General features: G+C 51.0%; 1 protein-coding gene across 1 annotated transcript in view; it reads right to left on the bottom strand.

The window, feature by feature from the left end:
- The window catches only part of LOC141954990 (hydrocephalus-inducing protein homolog), a 96945-nt gene that overhangs the window by 37550 nt on the left and 42180 nt on the right, over positions 1-17215 (bottom strand). Inside the window, 8 exon segments of the mRNA XM_074895067.1 lie at positions 796-948; positions 3203-3367; positions 3868-4003; positions 5255-5355; positions 6164-6399; positions 8353-8420; positions 12648-12871; positions 14836-14954. Of these exon segments, the coding sequence (XP_074751168.1) occupies positions 796-948; positions 3203-3367; positions 3868-4003; positions 5255-5355; positions 6164-6399; positions 8353-8420; positions 12648-12871; positions 14836-14954 (1202 nt within the window).

Below are 17215 nucleotides of genomic sequence, written 5' to 3' on the forward strand. Positions count from 1 at the left end.
AACCAGCCCCAGGAGCCTGACCCACCTGGCACGGAGAAGAACAAACCCCCTCCGAACCCTGCTTTCAAGCCCCTCACAGATCCCCCCTCCAGTGGGGAGCACACCCCACCCGGCCTCAGCGCACGAGCCCGCGCTGGCTGCATCAGCCCTGCTCCCCCTGCCAGGAGCAACCCACCCCCCCTGGGCCGTGCAGCTTCTCACCCTACGCAGCCTCCAGGATTAAAGAGCCTTTCTCTGCAGCCAGTCTCCAGAGGTGCTCTGCAACGCGACGGACTCCACCGTAGGTACACCACCATTACACGTACGTTCTTGTGCAACAACCCAGCTGGTTTGACACCCAGCAGGTGTGAAACTCACCTCACTGCGAGCAGTTTGAGGCCAGACCTCACACCCTAGTCTCTGTCATTACCAGCAGTTCGGCACAAAGCAAATGCAGATCTAACAGGGAAACTGTGTGGAAACCCATGCCCTTTCAGGAGCAAAGGGCCACGGCGTTCTCTTGGTCTCAGAGCTCCAAACACATGAGTCTTAGAGCTAAATACCTTCCACAAAATAAAGGGAGAACTTGCAACACTGATCCAGACTCATTTCTGCTCAAGCATCTACGCAAATTTTCTGTTTTACTCAGGGGTCCCCCAGCTAAAACTGCCCCCAGACCAGGCTCCTCTTGCTGCATTGTGATGGAATACATTGCTTTCTCAATCATCTAGTGATATGCAAATGTTGCATATAATAATTAAGTCACAGGTTGCTCGTCAGTCATTTTTGTTGGAAAATAGCTCCACAGACACTTACCATCGTTGCCCTGAAGGATGCAGGGATGACACTCTGATTGGAGAGGTGGAGAGTTCGGGAGGCATCTTGCAGAACTTGGATACTGCCAAAATTTATTTTGCTTGGATGCACGTAGACAACTGGTCCTTCTCCAGTGCTCACTAGATGGATTTTCTGCTCCAGAAAGCAGGTAGGAAAGATCAAAAAAAAGAAGAGAGAAAGTTTAAAATGATTAAACGGCTCTAAGGGTACTCCTAGACTGGGGGATAATTACGGCTGTTTGAAGTTTTCAGTGTTGTAAAACTGAAACCAAAGGCCTGGAGCCAGTGTGGGACCTGGACTGATCCCATCTGAAAGACACAAGCTCCCTTTATCAGGGGATAAAGAAACCCTGTTTCCCATGCTTGCTTTTTCACACATCCTCCGCACTGGTAACTCTCCTTCCTCTACCTTGTGCCTGCTCCCACTCCTTCTACTGCTCAGTCTTGCCCCAGAGCACCCTCCCTGACTCCTGCTGCTGCACAGCACACTGGGACAGTGGCTTTAGTCCCAAAGCTACGCCTGTGAAAGCCAGCACCAGCCAGAGGCAAAGCAGGCCCTTCAGAGTAGAGATCACACAAGTTAGTTGCTCTGATCTGCACTTACGTCTATTCCTGGTATTATACGGATAATGGGCATTAATTATTAATAATACAAGCAGTATTTTTTCCTTTTGACAGTCTGAGACCCAAAAGTTCTGTTCTTGAAGAACTGTCACAGACTACTGGGGAAGGAATGTGGATCCCTTTGCTAAACCACCTCCTCACATCAGTAAAAACATTCAGGAGGCATTCAGGAGATTTAGCAGCATCATTTCCACTTGTTTCATTAAAAGTTTAAATCCCTGTAACTACTTCCAAAATGTCAGCCTTTCTTTCTGTTACAGAAAGCTTAAGGCTCACAGGAACCCTCTGACATCCTCTTTCATGCTCAGAGATGAGAAGACATTTTAAAACAGCTGCTTCAAAAGTTGATATCCTTTTAAATTAAAGCTTAATTAACTGTATTTGATCTTGATTTCAGCTAGATGAAGCCAGGACACTACAGACAACATTCTCTTGCCTACATTTTGTGGTCATTGCTGCTGTTGTGTATGCCTGACTGTGAACATCAGCCTTCAGGAAGCTTTAGTCCAGGAATGCTTTGCCTCATCCATTTCCAAGCTTGGCAGAAAAAAAAGTGTCTCTGTGCTCCAGGTGCAAGCGGCCTGGAGACTCATGAGTCTTTGGCTGGGGCCCTCAGCAAAGAGCTATGACGGGCGTTTCTCAGACGCGATGGGCCTGACTTTCAGCACGGCCTCTTACACAGCGCTTGCGTTAGCAGGATTCAGGGATGCCCCTGTGTGCTCCTGAACAAAAGGCCTAACGAAGCACCAGAGCTCTTCATCTAATCGCACAGCAGAGTACGAGACCCAGGGGTTGTTCTGGGCTTCAGACTGGCCTTCTTATCCTGTCTGACCTAGCTGTAATTAAATGCTGTGTCAGACACTTAGATTACCACCTGGGATGATACCATCCTTCCTCTTCTCTAGGTGAAGGGGAGTGGCTGCAAGTCTACTTGAGATTACAAGACCTCCTGACCTTGTTAATGGATAGGAACCAGTAAAGTAGGATGCTTAGTTTTAACGTTAACCATCACTTGTGTTTCACTAGCTTTTATTTTTCCTGTATTGTACTGCAATGTATACTATTTCATGTATACTCTTTTCCTAACTACCCTCTGACATCTCACCCACTTGTAAAACATCTTGAAACCTGTAAACCCTTGCCTAGTGGAGACAAAACAGGCCTTGGACAGCCTGGTAAACTCCCTGAGTACATCCCTGATAACAGGGACCTAAGAACGCAAGACAAGCACCTGAGAAGACGCCAGTGTCAGGAAAAGCGACTGGGAGCGGGTTTACACCAACCCCCTCGGAACAAACAGGAGCTGAAGGATGGTGAGGTCACTCCATGACCATGCATGGACATGGGAAACCTCAAGTTCAGCCAGCGGGCAGTGTGAGGAAGACGATGTGGACCACCAGGGGGGAGAAGACCCTCAGTCTATTTTTACAATGCACGCTCATTTACTACGTAAATGAATTCTGTATATTAGTCAGAGAGCTTTGCTAGTAGCTGCGGCACTTGTGGTGGAGCGATCCCCAGCGCTGCCCAGCGCTGCGAATAAAGAATCCCTGCTGAACCGTCATAATTCTGACTGTGAAGCTCTTTGTTTCACAGACATTAGCTGTTGCGTATGCCACAAACCCCTTCTTTCCTTGTCCGCACCAGCATATATTACAAGTTCTTGTTTTCCCGGGAAGGATCCCCGGAGTTAGCAACCCTGCCTGAGGCTTCACACCCCACCAAGAGGAGTCGCACCAAGGCCCACGTCCCCCAGAACTCACCAGAGGGGATCCGTCACTCCCAAACACTGCAACATGAGCAACAGTGTCCTGCTCTCCCGTCACCTGGGCCTCCAGCGTCAACGGGACCTCCAGGGAGCTGCGAGGCTGGACAATCCCCCACGGCACGGGGCTGGAGTACCACACAGAAGCGTCCTCCTTGTGCTTCTGTAAGGGACAGAGTCAAACGCAACACACAGGAGTGACCTTGGGGGAAACTTTGAACTCCTCAACATCTACCACAATGGCAATTCACACACATTTTCAAAAACCCCTAGGAGAAAGCAGAAAAGTACAAAGCAAGATACAAGACTTGTATGGGCTTAGCATCCTCAGAGGGTCCAAAACCTGCTGCACCCACAAACACCCACTCCTGTGCTGGCAGCCTCCTTGCAGAAGCTTTTCACAACCCTCTAAGTTCTCCTGCATGAAAGCACCCCAAAGACTAGAATATAAACTGCTTCCTAAAAAGTTTAAACTGCTTCCTGACGTTTATATTCAGGTAGGTTCCTGTTTAAGTGCTTCCTGAAGTTTATATTCAGGTAGCTTCCTTTTCTCAGCAACCTTTAGGTTTCAATATAAACCAGCAAGGCCTTATCCAAAACCCTTTTTTTCCCTAATAAACCCTTGGTAACGTCTGAGGGCAGGAGGCGGATGCAATGCCAAACCTGAGGAAGAACCCTGTAGCAGCCTGGGAGATCGCCGTCATTCACAAGGGTCAGCATCTGCTGGTAAGGGTATTTTAGAGAGCACCGTCCGAACATCATGACAGGGTTGAGCACTCGCAGCGCAGGAACCACGCATCTAGGCAAAGAGAGGACCAAAAGGGAATTAGAGATACGAGAGAATGTGGAGTTCGTTTACTCCCCAAGTAGCATGAAACAGAGCATAGCACATTTGTCAAATAGACACTTAATACCCCTACAGCGATAAATGGCCTTTAACTGCTTCTGACTCCACCACCGCCTGTAAAGCTGGGGCAAACCCCGGCACTCGGCCTCGCAGAGGCTGCCAGGTGCCCGGGCAGCGCACGGTGCCCTGTGCCAGAGCTCCCTGATCAGCTCTGCCCGCTCTTTGTCCCAGGAGGCTTGCAAGGACCCTCCCAACAGTCCCGGCAAGGCGTGAGCTCTGGGGCAGCCTTCCCCCCGAGTGCTCACCAAGGCTCAAAGGGCACAAGACCCCAGTGTCTCAGTGAGAACGACTGCCTCCTCTCCCACACCGCTGTTGCCCTGCCTGAGAACTCAGCCCTTTGCCCCGCGATGGAGGGCACAACCCACCCCCTGCCTCAGGCAGTGGGGGATCACCCTCTCCCAGCTCCTGCACCCCACGGCGCCGTGCACTCTCTGTCCCCATTTGCACTTGTTTTACAAAACTGCAGCCCAGGCACTGACTGGATGACTCTGCCTGGGAGAGGGAACAGCACAGTGAACTCATCCCTCTTGGAATTAAACCGACACCCACCGCAGCACAACAGGGCTGAATCTGGCGGCAGCAAGAACAACTTTTGGCTTAAGTCTGAGAACATTAATGCTCAAAAGAACCAGAGGGAAGCAGAGAAACCTGAGCTCACCTTCCACATCAAGGACTATTTTCCCCTTCATAAGATCTTGCTTTGAGCTTCCCCTCACCAGTCCTGCCATAAGCCCCTTTCCCCTTCCCATGCGCCTTCGTTAAGTGACCCAGACACCAGCTCTCAGCAGGCTGCTCGCTGCGGCCCAAATGGATGTTGTGTTTTGGCTGCAACCCAGCACAAGTCCGCCACTTGCAGGAAGGAGGAAAGATGGCCCTTTGGAAATTTGTTACACCTCAAGCACCAAAACCCAGGCCAATAATGAATAGAATGACTGTTCCCTTTAGAAAAAGGCTCAGGGCCACGCCTGTCCGTGGAGCGCAGGTGCTGCTTTCAGAACACTGCCCATCTCACATCTAGCTGGGCAGAACTACGTCATTAAGCAACACTTGTCACTGGGAGATGGAGCCAGCAAACCACGTGCAAGGCAGCGTGGTGCTGGATGCACGAGGAGAGACGACGAGCTGCAAGGAAAGCGCCGATACCTGGCTGTGAGGAGCAGCGCCGACACCGCCCTGCCAACACCGCACACGTCCACCACCAGAGCCAGCTCGTAGCTCTGCAGAGTGTTGGAGCACAGGGTGACCTGGTGGAAGAGAAGAGCATCGAACACTTCATCACTCCCAAAAGCCACCGTCCACCTGTGCTGTCCTCTGGTTCTCGTTCCACGGGCAGGAAAGGGAGGATTTTGCCCTAACTCTTCTGCTGGTCCACAGACAGAGCACAGTTGCTGGGAGTAACAAAAGTCTTCTGACATATCTGCGTTGTTAAATACACCTTGCGCTTACCAGGGCACATGTAACCACGATTAGATTAATGCTCTACTCCCCACTGTATTAAAATTAAAGGACTAATTTTTAATCTCAACTACAACAGCATAAATGCAGAGGCAATCTGTTGAATTCAACAGATTCAGCTTTACACTGGGAAGCTGAGGGCAAAATGCAGCCCAGCAGGTGCTGTCAGTTCATGGCTGCCAGAGATTTTTCCGTCCCCACTGGAGATCACAGCAGTGAATACAACTCATTCTGCTCATCAGGAGGGGACAAATAAGACCGGGAAGAAAAGCAAAGTGCTTTATACAATGACATCTCTCTTTTTAACAGCCACCTTCTGTCCTCACCCTTCCTTCGCCCACTTTAAATCAAAGAAACTGCTCCAAGCAGCTCTCAGAAACAGATGAATGGCTTCTGCACTTGACCATATGGGACATGATCTTCAGCTGACCATTCTGGGAACAAAGCAGTGGTCCTCCAGAAAAGCCCCAGAGTAACCCAGCTAACAAAAGCCCAACACCAGTGCAGATATCCCCCCCGCCTTACGCTCAGAGCTAGCGGTGCTAAAGCCCTCCCATCCCTCAGTGGAGCTCCAGCTCCACCCGCTTCTTCCCATACCTGGATATCCAGGAATCCCAGGGGGCGGATGGTCCCTCTGCGGGGCTTTATGCTGAATTCTCTTGGCCTGAGGTGACGGTGGGCTCCCTTTCTCTGGAGTAGGCGAGTGTTTTCTGTGATCTGAGCAAGACTGCTGACACTGGGCTCTCCCAAGCCGTCCCCAGGAATGCGAAGGTTGAAGGTGAGGGGCACCAAGGAGTTGTTGGTGAGGCGACATGACAAGGTGTGAGGAAAGCCTAGGAAAATAACACAAATATGAATTTATGCACCAACTGTCCCGTGATTCCTGATGTGAATAGCCTGTTACGATAAAACCGGGCTTGGAGTTTAGCTCTTTTCAATCTGAAGTACAGCTAACTGAGAAGTTACGCCAGGAATTAATTGTCACTTAAGCTCCCTTTTACGCTGATCGCAGAGATTGCTTCCTTGGAAATGGCCACTCTTGGCGATGCTGAACCCCAGAAGTTTCTCTCTCTCTAGCTGTGAGGAGCTCTCTCGCCTGCCCCCAAACCTGCACCAATTAGTTCTCACTTACAAGTGTCCATCCAGATAGACCATTTATTCTCAAAATTCAATGCCCTGTTGACTCTGGGAACACTCCCACAGTTTTCAGTATATAAAAGCAGGGTATTGTCATCGAGGAGAAGCTGCAGTAAAAGGAGGGAAGGATGAAACTGGGAACAACAGCATGACGCAAAGCACTCTAACGCAGTTTCTCGAGGCAGGACCCTTAAGGCATCTCCTGCCTGGGGCTACCAGACTGAGCACGTGACAACTCATGGCCCCGCACTGGAGGCAAACCTGATGCTTGCTCAGAAATCAGCAGGAGCCATGTTCCACCCCACCTAACAAACGGGACACGGCTTCCACACCGGACACTGCCCCGCACAGGTCGGCATCACTTGAGCTGTGATACTCGCCTTCCCTCATGGAAAAGCAGTGACACAGCCACACCTGGGGGGTGTTCTGCAGAGACAGGACATCAGCCCACAGCCTGCTCTGGCCTGGACATCTGGCTCGGCTGGCCAGCTCTGCGAGAAGGAGACATCTCCCGTGGCCTGCTCACCAAGCGTCGTTTGAATACAGACGGGGAGGAAAACCAACTGCAGCCACAGCGGGGGGGTTCTCCATGTCCAACCACAGTGACCACTGCCCACCTCCAGCAGTTACTCCAGCAGGGAGGCAGGAGGGGCACAAAAAGGACAAACACAGACTTCACAATCCCAAACGAGACCAAAGTCACCAGATGCAGGTCAACAGTCAGCAGCACAATACAATAGCTGCCTTCAGCTGAAAAGCCCTTATTAATGAAATTACATTAGGGAGGATGAATCTCCTGTTACATCTCCGCATTTCTGTCTGGTGTGTTTCTTCTTGTTTTATTCAAAAGGAAATAAAGAAGTAGCAGAGTGGTGATGGAGGGAGGGGAGAAGCAGCTCAGGAAAGGCAATGAGTCTTCTTAAAAAGTCCATGAACAGCATGAAAACACAGAGGCATCCTGGGCACAGAATGATAATGGCCCTTCAATCAATCCACAATGGATTTCACATTTAAACTGTCGATCATCTCAGTCAAAAGCCTTTTGTGAGCCTGAGATGGAGAACCAGAAGCTGCATTTCAACGGGGACGCTCTGGATGCTCAGCCCCAGGCTCTGTCAGCAGAGCTGGGCCTGTGGTGGGGAAGGAGGAGCCCGTGGTCCGAGGACATCAGTGCCTGATTCAGAGCTACTGCTTGGGCATGTTACCTGGTGGGTGACAACGAGGGGCCCTCACAGCGCTAATTAACATCTGGCACTAAAGGTCAGGGGGGTAAATGGTATCCCTGCCTTGCAACAGGAACATTGACCCAGAGCAGCTACAGGCCAGTATGTGCCTTAAACTCCCTTCTGCTGCAGTCCCGTCCCCTGGGCCCTCTGGGACAAGGACTTTCACAGTCATTCTGCTGTCAAGGATTGAGAGGTTGGGGCTGAACAGACTACAAGGACACCAAAAAATACTGACTTTCTATCCCTTTGGTCCTACTGATCTCACGATGGCACAGGACTGCCTCAGCAACCAGCAGCCCTGGCTTTAACACCCTGAAGGCTGCTATGGAGGAGCACAAGTGACAGATGGTCTTATGTTAAAATGCTCCATTTTGGTAATTCCCAGAGCTCTCAACCCGTGGACCAAGCCCAGGGCACACTCACCGAAGGAGACATCACCGAAGTGGAGGGCAGGGACGTCGAAATGAAAAGTCGGTCCGATGACGCAGCCCCTGCAAGGACAAAGACAGGCAGAGGAGATGTTGGCTCGGTTAGAGAGAATGGCAAAGCGCTCAGCTTTCCGTACCGCTCGGGTGGGTAAAAGCTGCTCTCAGAACCACGGTGGGTTTCAAATCAACCTGTCACCCCCGTGCTCAGCACAGCACCCATGTGGACAGCAGGCACCCAAAGCAAAGTGGTCAGCAGCCGACAGCTGCTGCTGAGGCTCAGGGCACCGCGGCAGGGGGTGCCCCCAGGCTGCCGCTGGCCCCAGGAAGGTCCCGGAACAAGCGATGGCTCTGTGCCTCGGTTTCCCCACCCGGCATGTGATGGACAGAGGTGTCCACACAAAAGGGGACTCACTGTAACGAGCCTTCCCAGCCACGGGTTCCCTGCTTTGGTATTTCTTAGCTGGAACTGGTGTTTCCACAGAGTATATGAACACCTTTCTCAGAAGACCTGATGCGCACAATCATTACACATGCAGGACACATGAATCGAGGGGAGCCCCAAACATCCATTGAGAAGAGCAGCAACAGTTCTACGCAGAGGACAGTTCGATCTTGGAGGGAAGTATCAGCTTGTCACCAGTGCACCAGCTGACACACCCAAGGGCACCACCTCGCCCGTCCCTCAACTCAGCAGACAGGCTCCAAACTCCAAAACTCACTCACATCCACTGAAATCCGTACTCGAAGCTGCACAACAAACATTAATTGACTTCATGGTTGATGACAATCAATGCCAGCTCTGCCTCAGTTAAAAATCAAGGGCCACAGTGAACAGTGCCTTCTCATTTTACTCACAGGACTGCCACTGTCATTATCCACAGGTTCTGCACATGAACAGACCCCAGCAGCCCGCGGGAGGGACCTGCGTCCATCCCTGCTGTCCCATTTCCAGCATCCCTTTCCAAACACCAAGGAAACAAGCATCCAGCACCTCCTAAGGTTGGTTTCCATGTAACGAGTAATCACCTATGGTCTTGACACCTTCTGACCGCATAGTCAAAGAGCACTCAAAAACTGACTTTCAGGAGTTTCAATCCAACGCTACTTCTAGATACTTGCAGTTGAATCAGCTCCTAAGAATAAGCCTGGTACCAAACCCCTGCTGATGGCGAAGTTCCCTCTCCAGGGACCTCACATAACCAGACTTGACCTCCCAAGCTCTAACAGCTTACTCCAGACGGAGCAAAGGGAGCAGATATGCTTTCCATCACAGCATTTGCCAGGAGACGATGGAAAAATACCTCCAAACCAGCCACGACTGGGGATGACATAAGGAAACTGCCAAGGATGAGCCTTGCCAGGCGAGTGGGGAAATGACTGCCCCTTCTCCTGAGTGCACCGAATCTGTGCTCTGGGAAGTTAAACTGGAATGACTGCCCAGAAGGCTCAGGCAAGGAGCCAGCCCAGAGCTGGTAACAGTACAGCTTGCAAGAGAAGGGGGGAATAGGCAGTGGTTTTGACAACAACTGTGTTTTACAGTAGCATTAGGTAACGCATGTGTGAAGGGAGATCAGGGTCCTGGCAGAGCAGGAAGAATAACAACACAAGGTGGGAATGGAACTGCTTGAACTCTCATCCCCGTTCCTTCCTTTGCATCCCAGTGTCCCACCAGCCAGCTTTCCTCTGTTCGAAAGAACCAGAAGCTTTTCTCCATGGAGGATGAAATCCAGTGCACAAAACCTTCCGAAGAGGGAGGCTCAGCTGGACCTGGTGGGTGGACATCTCAAGGGCATTTGAAAACAAACAGTTTGGGCTGTGGGGTTGGGGAATGACAGAAGGGCTGGAGAGGGATCCTTGAAAAGCAAGACAGAGCTCAAGGAGGCAGATGCCATCTCAGGGAGGAGAGGACTGCAATGGGAATTGCTGCTGAGAGACAGCTGCATGGGAGCAGGCGGGTGTGTTGGGCTGCCATCAGATGGGCTGCATGGGAGCCACCATCCAGGGAGGAGGAGTACAAGGATGGGGAAGAAATTAATAAAAAAGGACCAGCAATCCTCTTTCACTGAGACAGAAGGTCTACACCGAGCCCAGGGGAGTGCTGGCCAAACAGGGCAGAGAGTGGCCACAGAGAAGGGGAGGGCATGATGGGCACTGAGAGTCAGGGCATCACTGGGCAAAAAAGGACCACTTCATTTGGCTGTGGGGAAGCCAAAACACAACCGTCCCTCTGACAGCTCCTTCCTTCCTTCCCCAGGAGCAAGGCCACTGTGAGGCAGAGGCAGCGGGCGCTGTCCAGGCAGTATCCAAGGGATAAATGCATCCTTACCAGCAAAACCTGCCCTTGCTCAAGGAGAAAGCTGCTCATGCAATAACACCCTGTGACCAGTTTGGGGGAGGAACAGAGGAGAATAAATTATTTGATTGTGAAATGTTCCCTTTTGATTTCCAAAAAAAAGCAGCACTTTCCCTCCAAACACAAAGCCAATGTAATTCTTTCTCTACTGAGCTCAACAGACCTATTCACCACTCTTCTCTTGCAAAGTAATAACCTTTCTGTTCTTTTTTATCCATTTCCCTCATTTTATTGGTAAAGTCGACCGCAGAGTCCTCCCATTGCTTTACTGCCTTCGTCTAGAGCCTCCCAGCAGCGGCAGCCCAGGAGGCTGGTTGCCGAGGAGGCACAGCCAGCCCCACAGCTCCAGGGCTCCCAGCACCAGCTTTCCTGCCTACACCACGTCACCCCACCAGCCCGCGGTTAAAGACCAGCTGGGACAAGTTTGCATGCTGCTGCGGTCCTGACAAGTGAGCTTTGCCTCTCCTATCATCAGCTTTTTTCCCCCTTCTCCCTTTTGCTTGGTGAGGATTATCTCTTGCCCTGGCACCAGCCGCAGAGCTCCCCGTCTGCCCCGTCAGCACTGCTCTGGCTGCAGAGAGGAGGCACCACCACAGCGCTGGCTGCACAAGAGGACAGCCTGTCCCAACCCATGAGCATGAGAGGTGATGCTGAGGCTGCTGCTGCCCATTTGGGATGGATTATTAACAGAGGATTTTAAAAACACTGCCTCTGGCTGCAGCCACCCAGGCTGGCCCATCCCCAAAGCCCTGCTGGCCGTGCTGTGTGTTCAGGGGGGTGGCCCAGACCAGCTACTGCCCAAAGCTGATGCCATCCCGCTGTCTGACGTGGCCCAAGGGGAATGAGCTACCTGTAGGAAGGAGTCACTCCAGCTCCTGGGTACCCGGACTGGGCAGCAGGCATCTCCACACCTTTCCTGTACAGCCTCCAGGCAAACTGTTTTCCAGCACAGGTAGTCACTTAAAGCCCCGGGGCTCTCACACAGACACGTGTTGGAACCTGCTGCTGCCAAATTCTGTGCAAACAGCGTCCTGCAAAGTCACAGAGCCACCCGCCCAAACCATGAAGGCAAAGCTGCTTCCCAGAGGAACCCAAGACTTTGAAAGATAAACGGGCACAGGAGGCATGGTCACAGGTGGCAGCAGCTCGAGGGAGCTGATCCTGCCCCTCTGCTCCACTCTGGTGAGACCCCCCTGCAGGGCTGTGTCCAGCTCTGGGCTCCTCAGCACACGGAAGACATGGACCTGTTGGAGCGGGCCCAGAGGAAGCCACCAGAGGGATCAGAGGGATGGCACGCCTTTCCTGCGAGGACAGGCCCAGAGAGTTGGGGTTGTTCAGCCTGGAGAAGGCTCCGGGGAGACCTTACTGTGGCCTTCCAGTACTTCAGGGGGGCTGGTAAGAAAGATTTTGACTGGGTTTTTAGTAGGGCCTGTCACGATAGGACAAGGGGTAATGGTTTCAAACTTAAAGAGGGAAGATTCAGACTAGATACAAAGGAAAAAATTTTTTACAGTGAGGGTGGTAAGACACTGGCACAGGGTGCCCAGAGCAGTGGTAGATGCCCCATCCCTGGAAACATCCAAGGTCAGCCTGGACGGGGCTCTGAACAACCTGATCGAGATGATGATGTCCCTGCGCATTGCAGAGGCGTTGGACTAAATGATCTTTAAAGGTCCCTTCCAACACAAACTATTCTACAATTCTACGATTTCCTCTCGCAGATAATTACGCTTCATTTGCTGCTGCAACTGCAATGTTCAGACTGGAGTCAAGGTTAAAGAGCCTTGACTCTTAGCGTGAGGATGCTAGGATCCAAGCCAAGACTAAGACCTTAGACAACACCTTTTTTTCTCTGTTTCATCCTAAAATGAGGTAGGTGGGAGATGATTACCCAACAGCTACAGATGCATACACCAAGCTCCTATAACCCTCCTCACCTGATCGTCAAGGTCACAGGCTCAGGGGATCCAGTCACACTGAAGCTGAATTCTTCTGTGAACTTCCCCAGGACGGTGGAACTGAAGGAGATCCGGACGACCTGGAGCCCGTCTGGAGAAATGATGCCCTCCTGGGGGAGGAAGGTGAAGCAGGAGCCCAGAGCTGTAGCTGGAGGGACCAAGTTGAAGGCAGCGTCGATGGCTCCTTTGTTAAACAGGACCACCTGCAGCAGCAAGAAAGCAAAAGGGAAATACATAAGGAATCTTCCTTTCTTACAGAAGGCTGATTTGTTTTCTGATTAACCAATTAACATCTGTAAAATGCAGAAGATGCTGTGTCCTTCTGCTTGGCAGAAGCCAAACAAAATGCAACAGGACAAGCTCTGCCTTTGGGTTTTTCATGCAAAGCAGTGACAGCTTCATAGACACAGTCACTCGGGGTTTATTCCACTGACACAGAGCAGCCCACTTCGACTTGCAGCGCAGAGGAGCCGCTCAGCATCACCAAGCCGATTCAGACCTGTCCCTAAGAGCAACGAAGGGCACTTGCAGCTTTACTAGTGAATCATCACACAGCTGATTCTGCTCCCGACGAGTTCGATCCTGCCGAGGGCACAACACATTGCAGCCAACAAGTTTACTGCATGGAGAAGACACCTCAGGGCAGCACTATCACCAACTTCAGAAGCACTCCCCAGCTCTCCTACGGTATGTCATTTAGGATTCTTATTTTGTCTTTAATGGGAGACTTTCTTAGTCTTTGCTCAGACAGACGTGTCAGGAAAGGATGAGCGTGCGGTGCACAGCAGCTCCGTCTACTCCAAAGAATTTCTCTTTCCTAAACATTCACAGCCACCACCTAAGACTTTACCACTATCAGAATAAACTACAAATTTAAAACTAAGCCGTATTTTGTTGAACACTCGAGAGATCTACTGCCTCAAACAAGTGACATAATCCCGCAGCACTTGTTGAGATTCAGCTCTTCTCACGTTGGGCGAGCAATGCCCACAGCTGCTGCCAGTCACCAACACACCCACCCAAAGCAAAGCAGTAAAGTTTCTGATTGCTGCAGGGTCAAATCCTGCCATTTCCATGGAATTAACTATCTGCTTCGGATTTCTTTTCCCTAAGTTTTGTCCTTGTAAAACCTGGTAGAAAAATTGAGACAGAAGCATTTTTTAATTTTGCAGCTGCTGTTAAAGATATTCACGTATTCAAGCTCTGCAAGGGTAACCTGGAAACTACTCTCTCCTCTCACGTCTTTTACACCTCAGTTACAAATTGCACTCAGGGATCCTCTGCTGAGCTGAGGTTTACCTTCAGTCAGCACAGCACTAGCAGTATCATCTACTCAGTCACATTTTCTCAAGTAATGAAAATAATAAAAAGATAATCAATAAAGTATCACCATTAAAAATGCATAGAGAGCACAATATTTTGGTAAGAAAACACCTTAATGCATCCTTCCCTGCCCAGTCAAGCTTTTGAAAGTATTGCCTCATTTCCTACCTCTTTCAGTTGCCCTATCTCATTTTTTTGCAGAAGACACCATTGGCAGGGGAGGCAAATACGTAGAAAGTTCCTTTGCCTCATCTCCAGAAATGCTTTGCTCTTCATAGAGATGCAGCAAATCTTCATGAAGAGTGGCGAGAGACTGGTCAGCAAGGGGAAGCACCCCCAGTTCCGCGGCCAGACCCAGCTCTGAGCCAGAGGCTGGACAGATTTCCTCCAGCTCCCAGGACCGGCAGCACGCACTGACCCGAAAGCTGGCTGCAATGGCCTGGAGCTCAAACTCAGTACATTTGTTCCAGCTGCTTTTTAACAGCCCGAGTACAAAGGTGCATTGCATCCAGGGCTGAAACAAAAGCCTCTGAATATTTATCTTTTTGTCCCAGTGTTGCTTTCATCTGTCAAGGGGGTATTTTTTCACATGAAGCCTCCCAGCTGATCCCCAAGGAAGGTTGCCAAAAAGCACGGATTAAGACTTCACAAACAGCATAGGCACCTTTCAGATCCCATCAGAAGTATCCAGATTCTGGGAAAGCCCCCAGACTTGACGAGTATGTCAAACAGTCCCTGCTGACAATGACCCGAGTTGCCAGAAATCCCACAGGCCCACGAGGCTCACTGCTGCCCCGGGAGCCATCACGATCCCCCCCAGCCCCTCAGAATCCCGACTACTCACCTCATAGCTGTGGTTTAATCCAACAAACACCTTCCCAATGTCCAGCTGCTCACAGCTGAAGCGGAGCCGAGGCCCTACGCCTTCCCCTGTGATGCGCAGGGGCAGCCTGGTCTCGCGGCCTGCGGAGAGATTTCCACTTCAGTACAGTAATTGCCTCTGCTATCCCGGACTGTCCAGGCTGCCTCAGTGCTCCTCCCTGACTCTGGCCTGGATGGGAACAGCTCTAGGTGCTCCAGGAGGAGACACAGGACTCTTCCCTGCCCTCAGGAGATATGCCTTGGGGCTGGCTTCTAATTTCTAACCAACCCCTCGGGCTGGTTTCTCATTTAGCCATCAGTTAGCGATGCTGAGTTTAAAACACAATCTGAATTTCTTCCCGTGTTCTTAGATGAGCTCTGAAATCCATTCAGTGAAGGCACAAAGCTCATGAAACAGAACTGAAGATCTGCCATCTGTACTGATGCAATCGGAGACAAGAGCACAGGAGCCGACAAGTACGAGCCCAGGCAAGGCGAAGCTCCCTGCTAACGGCGCTGTGCACGTCTGAGAGCTGCCTAGAGCAGGCAGAGCATCCCAGCACTGACACACAGCTCCGTGCCCGGGGCTCCAGGGCTCACCTCCTGCAGCGGCACCTAAATACGACAGGGCTTTGTGATCTCCAGAGAGCAGCACTTGCCTGTGCCCACCGTGATACCGAGAGCTCAGCTTTGTAAAGACACCTTACCTGAGGCATGCTGAACAGGTATGGAAAACCTCACTGCTGAGGTCAGAGAAGCCATGAACATACTGCTGATACACACAGCCCTTGCTGCAAAGGGAACCGAGACGGCAAGGCTTATAGCTAAACTCCAAGATGATCATTTTCTTCCAAAAGAAGATGCTAAGATGACAGGGTGGGATCCTGCAGTCCGAAGGCTGTTCTGAACCACTGCAGCAGCCTCAAGTGCCTGAACCCTGGCTCCAGTTTGGGCTTGGGTCTCCCTGCCATCCCATCCTACTCTGCACAGAAAGCAAGTAGCACAAGGGGAAAAGAAAGGCCCAGAAGTTGTATCTAACCTTCAGTGTAGCTTTTGTGCAGAAATATTCCTCTCTCCTTTTGTGTAATGCTCACCATTCATTAAAAATTAGGGATTGAAGGTTGATTTTTTTTTTTTTTTTTTTAATCTGCTGCATAGTTGTTCCAGAATGTCCAAAACTACTTCCTATTGCAAAGAGCAGCCCAGGTGGGACAACACAGTGACTCGATCACAACTTGAAAAAACTCTCCCTGGGAACAGCCCTTTCAGTGATTGCTGACTTTCTGATCTTGCAACCATGGAATGAGGACCTTTGATAATGTCCAAGCCAGAAAGGAAGAGCGTGGGAGCTTTTGTCGAATTCAACATTTTTTAAGTGGTTCCAGACAAAGCCCAGCTGACAGCAGACGTGACAGGTTGCACAGCTCAGGCATTAATTGGAAGGCTGTGTATTTCTATTTCCCAGACACCATAAGAGAGGCAGTACTGTGTCCTACCTGTCAGAAGATCACTCCACCTTGCATCACATGTGGCTTAATTTTCATTAAAAACTCGAGGTCTAAATAAACAAAGCTCTTAGGTAATGGCAAAGATTTCCAAGTGACAAGCTTTTGTCCATGATCATGCTGAGACACACACTCCCTGGCCACTGCAATCAAAAAATCAGTGGCGGTTCTTCCCCTTCCGCAGTAGGCCCTCACCCTCTCCAGGTGGTCTCTGGAAACCATCCTTTCTTCTACCCCTACGCTGAACTTAAAACTTTAGGAAATCCCAGAAATGTTGCTCTTCCTCCTTCCAGGTGAACCGCAGAGCGGGCTTTTCCCAAAGGAGGAGGAGCAGACTCAACTGCAGGCAGCATTCAGGAGAGCTGAGAGGGAAAAAGAGAGAGTATGTCCTCCTGCTCCCTGGGGCTTCCAGGAGCATCCAGCCTTTGCCCAAGGCCTGGCTACAGCTGGGCTGTGGCCCTGGGACGCTCCCACCGGAACACGTCCCCGAGCACACAGTCAAGGGCATGGAGGGGCTACAGCCTTGTCCTCAGTCCCAAACCCACCCCTGGTGCTGTGGAGCGAGCACTGGGATCTCAGCAGGAATAACGCAGCGGCGGGTCACAGGGTGCACAGGGTGGCGCTGCTGCCTCGCTTCCAAATAAATAGGGGTCTAGGTGGCCCAACAGCACGGGGCTCTGCTGCCAAAGGCCTTAACTTCTGCTGCTTTCTGACACTCAGTTGCTTGCTCACAGACTGTCCCCGTCCCTTGTGACTGGTTTTGAACACGATTCTCATCTGACCACATCAACAGTGTTACATGATGCAGGACAGTTCTGTCACAAGCTAAGGGACTGATCATCACGTGGGATTCTGCTG

Source organism: Athene noctua, unplaced genomic scaffold, assembly GCF_965140245.1.
Source record: "Athene noctua unplaced genomic scaffold, bAthNoc1.hap1.1 HAP1_HAP1_scaffold_50, whole genome shotgun sequence".
Taxonomy (NCBI): domain Eukaryota; kingdom Metazoa; phylum Chordata; class Aves; order Strigiformes; family Strigidae; genus Athene; species Athene noctua.